The sequence below is a fragment of the Acomys minous genome (genome assembly GCF_964271855.1).
Source record: "Acomys minous genome assembly, chromosome: 14".
Taxonomy (NCBI): domain Eukaryota; kingdom Metazoa; phylum Chordata; class Mammalia; order Rodentia; family Muridae; genus Acomys; species Acomys minous.
In genome coordinates, this window is record NC_140496.1 from 42,550,809 (window position 1) to 42,565,533 (window position 14,725).

The window sequence follows — 14,725 nt, forward strand, 5'->3', positions numbered from 1 at the left end:
CCATATGTAATCATAATGGGATAATGTGGTGTGGGTGTTTGGAAATGTGGTTATATATGAGGTATGCCTGTAATTTTGTCTGTAGATTGGAAGAGCTAAAGGGGAGGGTGGGGCCAGGAGTGGTGTGTGTGTGTGTGTGTGTGTGAGAGAGAGAGAGAGAGAGAGAGAGAGAGAGAGAGAGAGAGAGAGAGAGGGAGAGGGGGAGAGAGAGAGAGAGAGAGAGAGAGAGAGAGGGAGGGAGAGAGAGAGAGAGGAGGGGGGTAGAGAGAGCCCACAAACACCTCCCCAGATCCAAGAGAAAATGTTTGTTTGTTTGAATTTAAAATAGATTTTATTTTAAATATGCATAGGTTTGTGTCTTTGCATATGAGTGCAGTTGTCTACAGAGGCCAGAGAAGGTATTGGTTAGATTTCTCCCAGGGAGTTAGAGTTACAGGCATTATGAGCTAGCTCTCCAACAGAGGTATTCAAGTCCTTGCAAGAGGAAGATACGCTCTTAACCAACCATCCACTGCTCCAGCCCCAAGAGACCAGTTTTGTTTTAGATTTCCTTTCTCCACCCCACCACTTACATGCACGTTTTGATTGCTTCTGGTTATGTGCACCATACATGTGCCCGGTGCCTGTAGAGGCCAGAAGAGGGCGCCAGATTCTTGGGAACTGGGGCTACAGGTAGTTGTTAGAGGCCCGACGAGGAATGCAGCCCTGGTCCTCTGGAAGAGCAGCTACTGTTCTTAACTGCTGAGTCTACTCTCCATCCCTAAAGAGAACAGTTTTGGCAGCTGATGGTAGTGACACACGCCTTTAATCCTAGTGCCGCAGAAGCAGGGAAATGTCTCAATGAGTTCAAAGCCAGCCTGGTCTACATAGTGAGTTCTAGGGCAGCCAGAGCTACACAGTGATCCTGGGGTGGGGCGGAGGGAGAGAAGAGAGACATAACTGTTTTGATCCAAGGGTTTGGGCAGCATTTGAGTGGGGATTTGAGTGAAGGACGCGAAGTGGGTTGCAGTGGGAAGGGCTGTGACTAGATGTGTGGGAGCGGCCAGAAGATTTCTTTCTTGCATTGTACTGTGGCCAGAAAGGAGTGGGCATGGCCAAGCCGAATTGAGCCAAGAGTTCTGCTTTAATAGACGGGTTGTAGGGAAAGGGGAGTGCTAGAAATGGGTAGGTGGGCCATCCAAAGCGGGAGGGGGAGGCGGGGAACCAGCTCGCTCAGTTAAGGAGAAGTGACCATTTTGTATTCCGCCCCTGCCAGCAAAAAGCGGAGCTCCCTCTTCCGGAAGATCACAAAACAGTCAAACCTCCTGCACACAAGCCGTTCACTGTCCTCTCTGAACCGGTCTTTGTCGTCCAGCGACAGTCTTCCCGGTTCGCCCACACACGGACTACCTGCACGCTCGCCCACGCACAGCTATCGCTCCACGCCTGACTCCGCCTATCTAGGTAGGTTCTGCGCCTGCGCGGGGGTAAGGGAACGGTGGCACCGAGGTGCTCAGAATGCTTGCACCTTCTCTGGCCTGCAGGCGCTTCTTCACAGAGTAGCTCCCCAGCTTCCAGCACGCCCAACTCCCCTGCGTCATCGGCGTCGCACCACATCAGGCCCAGCACCCTGCACGGGTTGTCGCCGAAGCTACACCGCCAATACCGCTCTGCACGCTGTAAATCAGCTGGCAACATCCCGCTGTCACCCCTGGCACACACACCATCCCCGACGCAAGCGTCGCCACCGCCGCTGCCAGGCCACACGGTGGGCAGCTCCCACACCACACAGAGCTTCCCGGCCAAATTGCATTCATCGCCGCCTGTTGTGCGCCCGCGCCCCAAAAGTGCGGAGCCACCGCGCTCACCGCTGCTTAAGCGCGTGCAGTCTGCGGAGAAGCTGGGAGCTTCGCTGGGAGCAGACAAGAAGGGCGCACTGCGCAAACACAGCCTCGAAGTGGGCCACCCGGATTTCCGAAAGGACTTCCACGGTGAGCTGGCGCTGCACAGCCTCGCCGAGTCCGATGGTGAGACGCCTCCCATCGAAGGGCCTGGGGCGACCCGGCAGGTCGCCGTGCGACGCCTGGGCCGCCAGGAATCGCCCCTAAGCTTGGGCGCTGACCCGTTGCTACCGGATTGTGCCCCGAGGCCAATGGCATCAAGCAAGGAGGAGTCCCCAGGAGGTGCAGAGGCTTGCACTCCACCTCGGGCGACAACCCCCGGGAGTCGGACCCTGGAGCGTGACTTGGGCTGTACGAGGCACCAGAGCGTGCAGACTGAGGATGGCCCAGGTGGAGTAGCCAGGGCGCTGGCTAAGGCAGCGCTAAGCCCGGTGCAGGAACACGAGACAGGCCGGCGCAGTAGCTCTGGCGAGGCAGGCACACCCCCGGTGCCCATTGTTGTAGAACCTTCCGGGTCAGGGGTCAAGACTCAGACACCCCAGCCTCTGGGCACAGACTCCAAAGGATTGAAGGAACCTGTAGCCCAGATGCCTCCGGCGCCTGATGCGCCAAGGGGCCGGGAGCGCTGGGTGCTGGAGGAGGTGCAAGGGCGGAACACACTGAGCGGACCTCGCTCCAAGCCCGCCTCCCCCAAGCTCTCTCCTGACCCCCAGACTCCAACCCTAGTCTCAACAAAGAATGTGCCCCGCAGTGCAGTTCCCCCGGCCCCACCTGCTTCCCTTCTGGTCCCAGGCACCAAGGCTGAATCAGGGTTGAACTCCCGGTGCCCTGCTGAAGCTGTGACTCCCGCAGGCCTAACCAAAAATGGGGCACCCAGCTCCGCGTCTCTAGGCCCATAGCGGAGCAGGCCTTTGGTCCTGAGCTGTACAGATGCCTGTATACATATGTACACATATAAATAAAGTGCCCGTGCTGCCTGAGATTTCTGGGGTTCGCATTTCCTCTCGGGACTTGTTAGAAAGTAGGAAGGTGGCTTTCAGTAGGGCCTTCCTGTGTCCTCTGCTGCCAGTTCCTCTTTTTTATTTTTTATTTTTGGTTTTTCGAGACAGGGTTTCTCTGTGTAGCCTGGGCCATCCTGGACTCACTTTGTAGACCAGGCTGGCCTCGAACTCACAGCGATCCACCTGCCTCTGCCTCCTGAGTGCTGGGATTAAAGGCGTGCCCCACCACGCCCGGCTTGCTGCCAGTTCCTCACATGGTAACAGCTTTGGGCAGTCCTTGTAGGAAGAAGTGTCCCCACCATCAGTCTCTCTGTCTTAGTGTCCATCTGAAGAAAAAGGTTAACAGTCTCATATACAGAGCCAGTTGTGTTAACAACCTCTAGAGACGTATGTTGTGATGCCCACTTCGAAGCAAACAGCCAGAGAGGTCAAGGCACTTAATTAAGGTCTCCAGTTAGGAAGAGGCTGAACTTGTTTTCCGAGTCATAGCCAGGGCAGTGGTGTAGTTCAGCTAATGCTTGTGTAGCATGTGGCAGGGCCTGGGTTGAACCCACCAACGAACACCCCCCCCCCCAAACAAATTCAAATCCAAAATAGCCTCTCAGTCTTTGTTTATTTTATTTTATTTTTTTAAAGACAGGGTCATTCTTTGTAGCCCTAGCTGCCTGGCACCTGAGTTCAAGATTCACTTGCCTCTACCTCCTGTCAAGTGCTAAGATTTTTTTTTTCAAGACAGGGTTTCTCTGTGTTAGCCTTGGCTTTTCTAGACTCTCTTTGTAGACCAGGCTGGCCTGGAACTCACAAAGATCTGCCTGCCTCTGCCTCCTGAGTGCTGGGATCCTTTGCTCTGCTGGGCTTTCAGTCAGCGGTTCTTTCTACAGGGCCGCCAGGCTTTCACCAGGGACTGGAAGGCCTTCCAAAGGGAAAGCAGCTGGGTGCACACTATGCCCCCGCCTCGGTGTTTCTCTGCTATGTTCCGATTCATGTCACCCACACAGACCCAGTGCCCTACAGAGGCCACACACCACTTGGAATGATCCTCCGTGGCTTTGAAACTTGGTCCGGAAGGGCCGGGGAAGGCTATCTCCGTCACATCCAGGATTTTATGGGTCCCCGAGCAGTCAGAAGGCAGGGTGCCTGGAGCGTTTGGCCAAAACTCGACCAGTAGGTTGGTGCCAAGGGCTGCTGCCAGCCAGCCAGAATACAGGTCTGCATTCAGGAGAGAAGAGAGTAAAGAGAGAGGTAGGTTCCTTCGGCTTTCTTCCAGGAATGACAGGAACCCACAGAGCTCTTATCAATAGGTCAGGTCAATGTGCAGGTCACCCCAGTAATCCTAACACTCAGAACATTGGAGCAAGAGGATCTCAGAGCTGGGTGTGGCGGCTCACACCTGTAATCCCAGCACGTGGGAGGCAGAGGCAATTGGATCACTGTGAGTTAGAAGGCCAGCCTGGTCTATAAAACTAGTCCAAGTTAGCCAAGGCTACACAGAGAAACCCTTTCTCAGAAAAAAAAAGAAAAGAGAGGATCTCAGATAGAGTCAAGCCTGGAGTGTACAGTGAAACCTTGGCGCAAGACCTTAAAATCAGCACTCAGGAGGTAGGAGCAGGTGGGTTTCTGTGAGTTCCAGACCAGCCAGGGATACATAGTGAGAGCCTTCCCCCCTCCCCTCCACAAAAAAGCAGCAGTCCTTACCAAATAATTTATGTATTATTTCAAAACCCACCGAGGGAGGCGCCTATATCCTAATTTTTAAGACAAGGAAACAGGCTCAGGTCATGTGCACAATATTACACATATATGCATAATATATGTGGGCTGACCTTCAACTCTCATCTCAGCCTTCATAGTGCTGGGATTACAGGTATGGGCCATTGGCCAACTGGCAGGTGGCTGTTTATTGTTAGTGATTGTTATTGTAATATGACTTATGACTCCCAAAGACATCTGGGCTCTAAACATGCCTTGCCCTGGGGACACCAGGGACTTTTCCTCTATAAAGAAAATGTTATTCTTGGGCTGGGTGTGGTGGTGGCACACGCCTTTAATCCCAGCACTCAGGAGGCAGAGGCAGGTGGATCCCTGTGAGTTCGAGGCCAGCCTGGTCTACAAAGGGAGTCCAGGACAGCCAGGGATACACAGAGAAGCCTGAACCCCCCCAAAAAACAAACAAACAAAAAAGTGCTCTTCACCCCTCAATTAGGGCTTACCTTGTCCAAATTTTCCAAATTTGGCAAAGCTCTGGAAGGTGGCCCCGGCTTGAGAAGTGAGGACTATGCTACTATTCCAGGGTTCGTGGCAGACATGGTGGCCCTTGACCACCTCCTCTAGGTCAGGGAATTTCTGAGCAAAGATACCTTCCAGCCTGTGGTCATAGACTAGAGGGTAGGTATAGGTTAGCTGCTTGCCTGCAAGACAAAGTAAAGAGGAGATGTGAGGAGTTTGGGAGGAAACTCCCAGGAGTTCGGAACTTTATCCCACCTCAGTTAGTCTACTCACCAATCTTTAGGAACTGGGCGAAAGGGAAGGACACACACAGAAGGGTCTGGCCGTTTTTTCTAGCACTAGAGGGCCAGCTGTAGGCACCGGAAGACACAGGGGGTGGGAAGCGAGGCACACTGTGGACCAGCCAAAAGCCTCCTTTTTGGTCCAAAAGCAGAACACCTGCACCAGGAGGAAGAGGTCAGGAAAGCTGCTGAAAGTAGACCCCTTCAAGCCACCTGGTCTTACAGGTGCGGGCAGGAAACCGAGGCCAGGGCTTCGGCAGGGCAGATCCCTAACCCTTCAACGCAGGCCAAAGGTTAGTTTGGGCAAATTTACAAGAAATTCAGGGAGGCTCCACGACCTCCAGGCCAAGCCTCACCCTTCGTATGTCCATGGGTGACGGAGTCCCAAAGTGGGTAGTATGTTGGAGGCTGGTCGTTGTAGAGCAGAAAGGCCACCTAGGAGAATATGCACAGAGAATGAATGAACTTAACACTACCCTCCCTTCCCCGGGGGACCCACCATAGTGTCCCAGCCCGGGTTCCCTATGGCTCTCAGTCACCTGGCTGGTGTTCTGTCGGTACAAGGGCAGCAGGCTGCGGCCCAGGGCTCCCTCCGAGCTGTTGATGTACGCTACACCATCTCGCCAACCCTCGGAGCTCTGGTCCATGTATTTATACTTTAGACCCTTCACTGCCTTATCCCCAGATGTGGCGTGAGCTGGCAGCTTGTATATCATAAACCTGGAGGTCGGGGAGGACAGAAGGTCGGGGAGAGAGAAGGGATCTGAGGTCTTGCCCAAAGCCCGCGCCGGGGCCGGGAGGGGGGGGGGCAGTCCGGCAACCACTTGCTCACCAGTCCACAGGCCGCCCGGAGTCCCCATAGCAGCTCAGGGCTTCGGCAGGGACCCACAGCAGCGCAGCTAGCAGCAGCGAGCTTGGTGCTGCCATGAGGAGGTAGCAAAGCAATCTGCGCCGAGACATGGGACAGCTGGGTCACGAGGTCCAGACTAACTTCCCCTTAAGTCCGCTGAGAACTGGGCTTGCGGCTTCACCAGGGTTGAGACGATGCGGGCGAGGGCCCGAGCGCCGGAGGCGGGGTTTTATTTGGTGTGGTGCCTCCCGAGAACCCCGCCCCCTCAAGCGTCCACCGCGCCCTCCATCTTCTGGCCGACTCAGCTTCGGATAGGCTCCACCCGCGGACACGCCCCTCCCTTAGGCATTGGCTGTCATGTGACTCTTCTAAGGCGCCCCAACTTTTGTTTTTTAGGGGTTTTGTTTTGTTCGAGACAGGGTTTCTCTGTGTATCCTTGACTGTCCTGGACTCGCTTTGTAGACCAGGCTGGCCTCGAACTCACAGTAATCGGCCTGCTTTCTTTCCGGTCTTTCTTTCTTTCTTTCTTTCTTTCTTTCTTTCTTTCTTTCTTTCTTTCTTTTCCTGACAGAGCTTCCTGTATCCTTCTGTGACCTCTTAACACTGTGGCTGACGCTTGAACGCCTGGTCTTCCTGTCTTTACCACCCAAGTGCTCAAATCATAGCGGCGCTCAAGCACATTGTGTATATGTGTAAGTAAGTGTATGAGCACATGGCACAGCAAGCAAGAGGAGGCCAAACCAATTTGTGGGACTTTCTCCCTCCACTACATGGGATTTGGGGATCACACTCAGGGCATGAAGCGTGACAGTTGGCACCTTTACAGCCTGCCTTAGTTAGGGTTGTATTACTATGAAGGGACAACATGACCACAGCAGCCCTCATAAAGGATACATTTCATTGGGGCTGGCTTACAGTTTCAGAGGTTTAGTCCATTATCGTGATGGCTTTGTAGGCCAGGCTGGCCTTGAACCCACGGAGATACGCTTGCTTCTGCCTCCCTAGTGCTGGGATTAAAGGCGTGCATCACCATACCTGGCTCGTGCTTTTGTTTGTTTGTTTGTTTGTTTTGACAGGCTTTCACTTTGTGGCCCAGGCTAACCGATAACTTACCATCCTCCTGTCTCAGCCTCCTAAGTGCTGGGATTCCCAGTGTGAATGGGTTACCACACCTACCTGGGCCACCCTGGTTAAGTTAGTTACATTGATTTATGCATCCTGCAAGTTTTCTAGACCCCTCAAGGTGATGCCTACAGAGGCACTTTAAGTTTCAGCAAGGCAGGAATACAGAGACTGCTGAACACTCTACCACAGATTTGACTGTGTGGCTCAGGCCTTGACACTTGATCTTTCTGCTTCCTCCTCCCAAATTTTGGGGTTACAGGCCTGTACCACCGTAGCCTCGATTGATCTGGAACTCCCTATGTAGAACTGGCTGGCCTCCAGCTAAAGAAATCTACCTGCCTCCTGAATGATTTTTTTTAGTTTTTTTGTGACAGGGTTTCTCAATGTAACTCTGGCTGTCCTGGAACTTGCTCTGTAGACCAGGCTGTCCTCAAACTCAGAGATCAGTCTGCCTCTGCCTCCCGAGTGCTGAGATTAAAGGTGCGTACCACCATGCCTGGGTTTTGTTTTTTGTTTGTTTTGCTTTTAATTTTTTGAAATATGGAGAAAAGGGGCTGGAGAGATGGCTCAGAGGTTAAGAGCACTGGATGCGCTTCCAAAGGTCCTGAGTTCAATTCCCAGCAACTACATGGTGGCTCACAACCATCTATAATAAGGTCTGGTGCCCTCTTCTGGTGTGCAGGTGTACATGAAGGCAGGATACTGTGTACATAATAAATAAATAAATCTTAAGAAACATGGAGAAGAAAAAAAACAAAACCAAAAAACACTCAGGAGGCTGAAGGAGGTGGATTTCCGAGTTCGAGGCCTGCCTGGTCTATACAGTGAGTTCCCAGACAGTCAGGGCTACACAGAGAAACCCTTTCTCAGAGATGGGGTGGGGGGAGAAGAAGAGGAGAGGAGGAGAGAGAAAGAGAGAGAGAGAGAGAGAGAGAGATGAAGAAACTGGTTAAATTGCCCAGGATGACCTTGAGCCTGTTCTGTAGTATAGGCATGTCTTGAACTTCCAATCCCCCTGCCTCAGCCTCTTAAACAGCTGGGATGACAGACCTAAACTACCTCTATGACCCTCTTTGGCTGAAGTTTCTTAAAAGGAAGTAGACAGGCTCGGCAGGGTCACTCACACCTTTAAAACCAGCACTCAGGAGGCAGAGGCAGGATGTTAGAAATAGCTCTGTGAGTTTGATGCCAGCCTGGTCGCCATAGTTTCAGGCCAACCGGGGCTGCACAGTAAGGTCCTGTCATAAGGGGAAAGGAGGGGGGGGGGTGCATAGATAATAGTTGTGAGTTTCCTTGGGTTGACAACAGGTGACAGGATTGTATAGACTAATCTTGATGGAGGAGAAGGAATACAAGGATGGCACCGCCAGGGCAGGGGGGTGAATGTTTTAGGAAGTTTAGGAGGTGCGTACAGAAAAACATGTCACCTACTAGGGGACTCAATGCTCCTGCTAATTTCCAGCCCCAAGCTACAGTGAGGTCAACACAGGTTTTATATTGGAGAAATTTATAGTATCAATGACAATTCTAGCTAATGGCACAGTGTGAAACCCCCTTCTAGACTGGAGGTGGGGGTGGGGGGGTGGGGGGATCTCCTCCCATTCCACCTCCAAGACTCAGGGTCACTCCTATGCTGGTCTAGGGGTCCATCCGGGATGATTTATTTGATGGTCGGTCTTGCTGGGTCTGTGGGGCCATCGTGTTTCTGTGTGGCTCCCTGAGGACATGGGAGGCTTCTGTTGGGGGCTCCTTTGTATGGTCGATGGGTCGCTTCTCGATCTGGGTAGGCCTGTAAGGCCATGAGTCCGATGATGGTCCATCCTTGCATCCAATCAGTCCATGCCCAGTCCCTGTGCAGAATCACTCAGAGGTGACGCTTCATGTGCAAAGCTAGGTGGTCAGAGCGTGAAAAAGCACGTGGGCAGAGTCCACAGCAGAAGGGGCGATATCCAGTGTGCTTCCGGTAGTGGCGCGTCAGTTCGTCAGAGCGAGCGAATCTCCAGTCGCAGCCATCCCAGGAGCAGGCGTAGGGCTTCTCTCCTGAAGGACAGGGAGCTGTGTCACCATCCAAACAGCCCAGCTCGGGTTTGCACATTTGATAAGGTGGAGCCAGGCCTTAGGTGACACATTTAAAGGGCACAAAACCCTGTCCTCTGTGACCCTGCCCCTGCAATGGCAGTCCTGCAGTTTTCTCATTTCTGCTGTTCTATCCGCCGGCTTTCTATGTACTACTTCCCTGCACCCTTTTTTTTGGGGGGGGGGGACTTTCTTTTGGCTTTTTGGAGACAGAGTTTCTCTGTGTTGCATGGCTGTCCTGGACTCACTTTGTAGACCAGGCTGGCCTCGAACTCACAGCGATCTGCCTGCCTCTGCCTCCCTAGAGCTGGGATTAAAGGCGTGCGCCACCACGCCCGGCTTTGCACCATCATTCTTTGTCCTCCACGTTCCCGCTATTCCTAGCACTGGCAGAGCCTCCCCCTGGTGTCCAGCCTGGTTCCTGAACTTGGTCCAATCCCTAAAATCCACCCCGGGGTCCAAAGCCCTGTCTCTAGTGATTTCCTCTCCTCGCTGTACACCTGGCTTGCGCCCTGCAGCACTTGGGAGCCCCCCAGCCATTTTCCACTTCCTGGGAAGACCCCGGTTTCTCTTCCTATGCCCGGTCTCGCAGCATTCCCTTCTTTTCTTCCAGCCCGCCTTATGTCTTGGGACCTCTATCAGTTGTTCTAGAAACTGATTCTATTCGAGTGTCTCAAACTCCGGATCCCAAAGGCTTCCAGCTCGATCATGCACTTGAATACTGAGTTATCCTGCGCTCTGGCATTGCAAGCTCGTTCCCTCCCAGGGGTCACCTCCCTCCCACATCCTACCCTCTATTCCTCCGCCCATCGGCCTCTCACCCTAAAGCCCCCGAAAAGTTTCCCAGGTCCTCTGTCTATACCCATTTGCATATTTATTTACTTATTTATTTTTGAGACAGGATCTCACTGTACAGCAAAGGGTGATGGAACCCAGCCTGGCCTCGAAGTCACTGATATCCACCTGCCTCGGACTCCTGAGTGCTGAGATTCCTCGGGCTCCATTTGCATCTAGAATAGCTCCCTTAGACTTGACCCAGTGTCTTGGGGGCCCTTTTCACCGCCCTAGCTCAGGGGCTGCCTTTAGCCTCGCCTCTGACCACCTTCCGGCCCCGCCCTTCGCCCCTGCTTCCGTCTCCTGGGTTCGCCCCAGCCCGCGCGGCCCCTCTCTTACCGGTGTGCGTGCGCAGGTGCGCCTTCAGGTGCGAGCTCTTAGTGTAGCTCTTTCCGCAGCCTGGGTGCTCACAGGTGTGTGCTGCCTGCCTCTTTGGTGCCAAAGTTCGCCGGCTGCGCTTGGGTGGCGCGGCTCCCGGGGACAAGCCTGCGTCTCCCGGGAGCACGGTGGTCTCGAGTTCGGTGCCCACTACAGCGGGTCCCAGACAATTCAGAAAAGAAGGGGGCGCTGCAGGACCAGCAGAAGGCGCCGCGAGCCCGCGAAAGAGCTGGAAATGCCCTTGGTACTGTGGCGCGGGGTACAACGCGGAGTACCCCGACAGCAGCCCATAGGGGGCACCGGGAGCTGCGGGTACCGTAAGCCCAGCCCGCGGGTAGAAGCCTCCTGTTGAGACCGCTCGAGAATCGGAGAAAACTGGCTGCGCCTTGGGCGCGGGTCCTGGGGCCATAGCAGGGGCCACGAAGGGCTCAGGGGCTGGGACTCGTGGGGCGGGATGCGCCCAACTCGGATGCTCCTCGGTGCCTAAAGGCCCCGTCACCATCCCTGGGCCACCCGCATAAGCGCCCAGAGACTCGGTCTGCGCGAACTGCGCCACTGGGCCCCCGCTGGGCGCCAGAGCACAGGTCCGGGGAGTGCTGGGCTGCTCGAGACCTGGAAAGTTTGTAAGGAAAAGATCCGGATCCCAGGCACAGGTCATGTCCCTTTCATCATCCTCTTCTCCGGGAGGGTCTTCCGATTTCAGACTCATGTGAAGGGATGGCCCCGTGGGATTGGGGGGCCCCGGGCCCAAATCCTGAGTCTCGTCGAGGCGACACCACTGCGGGAGGGAGCGCACTACTTGAGTGGTAAGCACCAAGGTACCTGGCCCCGGATGCAGCCCCGGTTGGGACAAGTTGGTCGAGGGTTTGCATGCCTATCACTTCCCCACACTGTTCCGCTAACCCCCTTCTCAGCTCCAGACAATCCATTAGGTCTGGCTAGAGACAGATAAGACATTTACCAAGAACAGCATTCAGGATGGGGGAAGGGGTTGCCGAGTTCTGAATGTGAGGTAAGGAGAAGCTTTGACTCCCCTTTCCTCCAGCCCTTCCCGGCCTTTTCACACATCCCAACCAGATTAAATATCAAGGCTTGGAAATCCCAGGACACCTTCATCTTGGACTTTGTCTCTCTGAGTCTAGACACTTTAAGGCTTAGAACTCAGCTACCTATTACAGGAAAAGGCCTCACTTTGATATCAGACCCCCTAGGACAGCACCCCAAAGCCAGGCTCAGATCCCAACCCAAAAGGAAACCTGAGCAGAAGAGGATACTGAAGTAAGATAGAAGTCTGATCCCCCACCCCCACCCCCAGGCACCATGCCCTATGTCACAGCAAGACCACCTGCCCCAGCCGGGTGGTGGTGGCTCACGCCTTTCATCCCAGCACTCAGGAGGCAGAGGCAGGCGGATCGCTGTGAGTTCAAAGCCAGCCTGGTCTACAAAGGGAGTCCAGGACAGCCAAGGCTACACAGAGAAACCCTGTCTCAAAAAACAAACAAACAAACAAACAACAACAACAAAACCACCTGCCCCATGCTGGCCCACCTTGAGGAAGTCCTCCTGAGTGTCCAGGAACTGGCCCAGGGTGGTGAGTGTACTGATGGAGGGCAGGACGGTCTCAGCTGCAGCCATGGCTGAATGGTGTCCACCCTGCGCCTCGGGTCTCCTCTCCCTCTTCTGTCTTATGAACTGTGAGGCTACGACAGCTCCTTGGAGGGTTTCTCTGCCCTCATCTGATTGGCTGTCTTTCCTGATAAGACCTGGGCAAGGCAAAGGGGGGGGGGGGAGAGGGTTGTATTTGTGATGTGTGTGTGTGTCACTTTCTAGGGAACAGACGTCACCTTGGCCTGTTAGGGAACTGGTCCTTGAAAACCAACCCTGTGTGTGTAAATTAAGTCACATTTCAAGGGGTAGGGACTCCAAGTTTTGGGGGTTCAGGTGACCAGTAAAGAAAGGTTGCAGCTGGGCATGGGCATGGGCGGTGCTGCGTGCCTTTAATCCCAGCACTTGGGAGACAGAGGCAGACAGATCTCTAAGTTCGAGGCTACCCTGGCTTACAAAGTGAGTCCAAGACAGCCAGGGCTACACAGAGAAACCCTGTCTCAAAAAAATGAAAGAAAAAAGAAAGAAAAGAAAAGAAAAGAAAGAAAGGTCCTGGTTCCCCACCCCCAGAGGACTGAGTGGCTGGTCTGATCTTAAGTCTCTTTTCTTGGAGAAGGGTTGGACCAGAAGGATGGATTCCTTGAGAATGTTCTTTGTGACCATTTGGCCCCCATCTTGGCTGCTGCAGCCCTTACCCTCCCCAACAAACAGCAGCAACGGTGCTAATGGCGGGACTTGGCACCAGCTCTCTTTCAGGCATTATCAGACACACCAGATGTCTCAGGCTGCTATCAGGTAGGGGGGGCCCCAAACAACCATAGCTCTGTCTCTCCTGGAGCAGAAGAGATGGGGGGGGGGTTGGGGCCACAAATTATCTTGGCTTTGAATTGCCTGAGTTGTGTTGGGGTCTGAGCTGTTTAACAAGAGAGTTCCCCTCAAATCAGCCCGCCGGTGGACACAGGGGGCCCTCACTGGCTACTACACGGAGCTGAAGGAGATGGCTATGGATCCCGTAGTGTGATGGAGCCATAGCTCATACATCACTCCCACCTCAGCCCTGAGGCCCAGCTGCTGGTTGCTTTTTGGCCCCCATAGTAGAGTGTCTGCTGTTCTCATAGCTCCATTCTGGTGCCATGTGAGTCAGGGGAGGGAAATGGAGTGTCACGCATGCTGTAGAACGGACACACACACACACACACACACACACACACACACACACACACCATCATTGCTCTGTAACCATAGGGGACATCAAATCCATTATTGAAAATGGCACCTAGCCAGACATGGTGGTGCATGCCTTTAATCCCAGCACTCAGGAAGCAGAGGCTGGTGGTTCTGTGAGTTTGAGAGGCCTGCCTGGTCGACATGATGAATTCCAGAACAGCCAGGACTACACAGTGAGGCTGTGTCTCAAAAAAAACAACAAAAGTAAAGTGGTGCTGGGGACATGCTTTGTAATTGCGTGCTTGCCCAGCATGCAGAAGGGCCTGGCTTAAACCCCCAACACTAATTTTAAAAACAAACAAACCAACATATAGTATGTGCACTGAGTCTACACACATACATTTATATGCTTTATATATATTGACAAGGTCTCATGCATCCCAGGGTCTCTCTACTGAAGCGTACTATCCTTGGAGCATGACATCTGTCACCATCCTCAAGCTTGGACCTTCTGACACCCCTCTATAGGAGCGGGGAGCTCTGCTGTGGTACCCAAATCTGGGGTGAGTAGGTACCAGTTCACACAGTTACATAACATAAGCTATTTTACATAACAGTCCTACTGTGCAGTGGGGATGGCCTAGAACTTGTGATCCTCTTGCCTGGGCTGCCTGCCTGACTGCTGACTTACCAGCAAACATCACCACATCCCTGCTTCCCCAATAGGCTTTTTCTTTGTTTGTTTTTCGAGACAGGGTTTCTTTGTGTAGTCCTGGATGTCCTGGAACTCACCCTGCAGACCAGGCTGGTCTTGAACTCAGATCTGCCTGCCTCTGTCTCCTGAGTGCTGGGATTAAAGGCGTATGCCACCACCTCCTGGCTTTCCATACACTTAAATCATCTTCGGATTAATTACAATACCAGCACACTGTGTTAGATGAATTTTTTTAATATTGGTTTTGCCTAGTAATATGATATAGTCGGGTGATCCTGCAGACAGAATTCATAATGACAGAGACTGCTGCTGAGACAGTCATACTTTGGTCACACCAAGCAGACTCCTGAGAATTTTCAAATATGGTGTCACTAGCAGTATTAAATATGCCGGGTGTGGTGGCGCACGCCTTTAATCCCAGCACTCAGGAGGCAGAGGCAGGCTGATCACTGTGAGTTCGAGGCCAGCCTGGTCTACAAAGTGAGTCCAGGACAGCCAAGGCCACACAGAGAAACCCTGTCTCGAGAAAACAAAACTGTATATATGTAATGTATAGTTATATACTCCTATCAGATGCAGAGATAGCC

The 14,725-nt window shown here is 53.4% G+C and overlaps 3 protein-coding genes across 4 annotated transcripts in view; 1 reads left to right on the forward strand and 2 right to left on the reverse strand.

Annotated features, from left to right (window-relative positions):
- MAST1 (microtubule associated serine/threonine kinase 1) overlaps window positions 1-2,862 on the forward strand; it is a 28,237-nt gene extending 25,375 nt beyond the window's left edge. The window contains exons 25-26 of the mRNA XM_084756461.1: window positions 1,256-1,443; window positions 1,524-2,862. Of these exons, the coding sequence (XP_084612587.1) occupies window positions 1,256-1,443; window positions 1,524-2,779 (1,444 nt within the window). The 3' untranslated portion in view covers window positions 2,780-2,862. The remainder of the gene's footprint in view (window positions 1-1,255; window positions 1,444-1,523) is intronic.
- A 623-nt stretch (window positions 2,863-3,485) lies between these two features.
- DNASE2 (deoxyribonuclease 2, lysosomal) lies at window positions 3,486-6,481 on the reverse strand. 2 transcript variants are annotated; one of them, XM_084756519.1, is made up of 6 exons: window positions 6,221-6,481; window positions 5,928-6,108; window positions 5,745-5,823; window positions 5,381-5,545; window positions 5,092-5,259; window positions 3,486-4,090 (listed from the first exon to the last, which is right to left on the reverse strand). In XM_084756519.1, exons 1-6 carry the CDS (start codon window positions 6,346-6,348, stop codon window positions 3,744-3,746), a joined length of 1,068 nt encoding a protein of 355 aa, XP_084612645.1. In that variant the 5' UTR covers window positions 6,349-6,481; the 3' UTR covers window positions 3,486-3,743. The 2 variants fall into 2 exon arrangements, with proteins under 2 accessions (XP_084612645.1, XP_084612644.1); XM_084756518.1 differs by having other exon boundaries at window positions 5,092-5,289; window positions 6,221-6,476.
- Window positions 6,482-8,964: 2,483 nt separating this feature from the next.
- KLF1 (KLF transcription factor 1) lies at window positions 8,965-12,320 on the reverse strand. The gene is made up of 3 exons (XM_084756520.1): window positions 12,200-12,320; window positions 10,613-11,429; window positions 8,965-9,403 (listed from the first exon to the last, which is right to left on the reverse strand). The coding sequence occupies exons 1-3, from the start codon at window positions 12,284-12,286 to the stop codon at window positions 9,228-9,230; spliced, it is 1,080 nt and encodes a 359-aa protein (XP_084612646.1). The 5' UTR covers window positions 12,287-12,320; the 3' UTR covers window positions 8,965-9,227.
- Window positions 12,321-14,725: the final 2,405 nt, after the last annotated feature.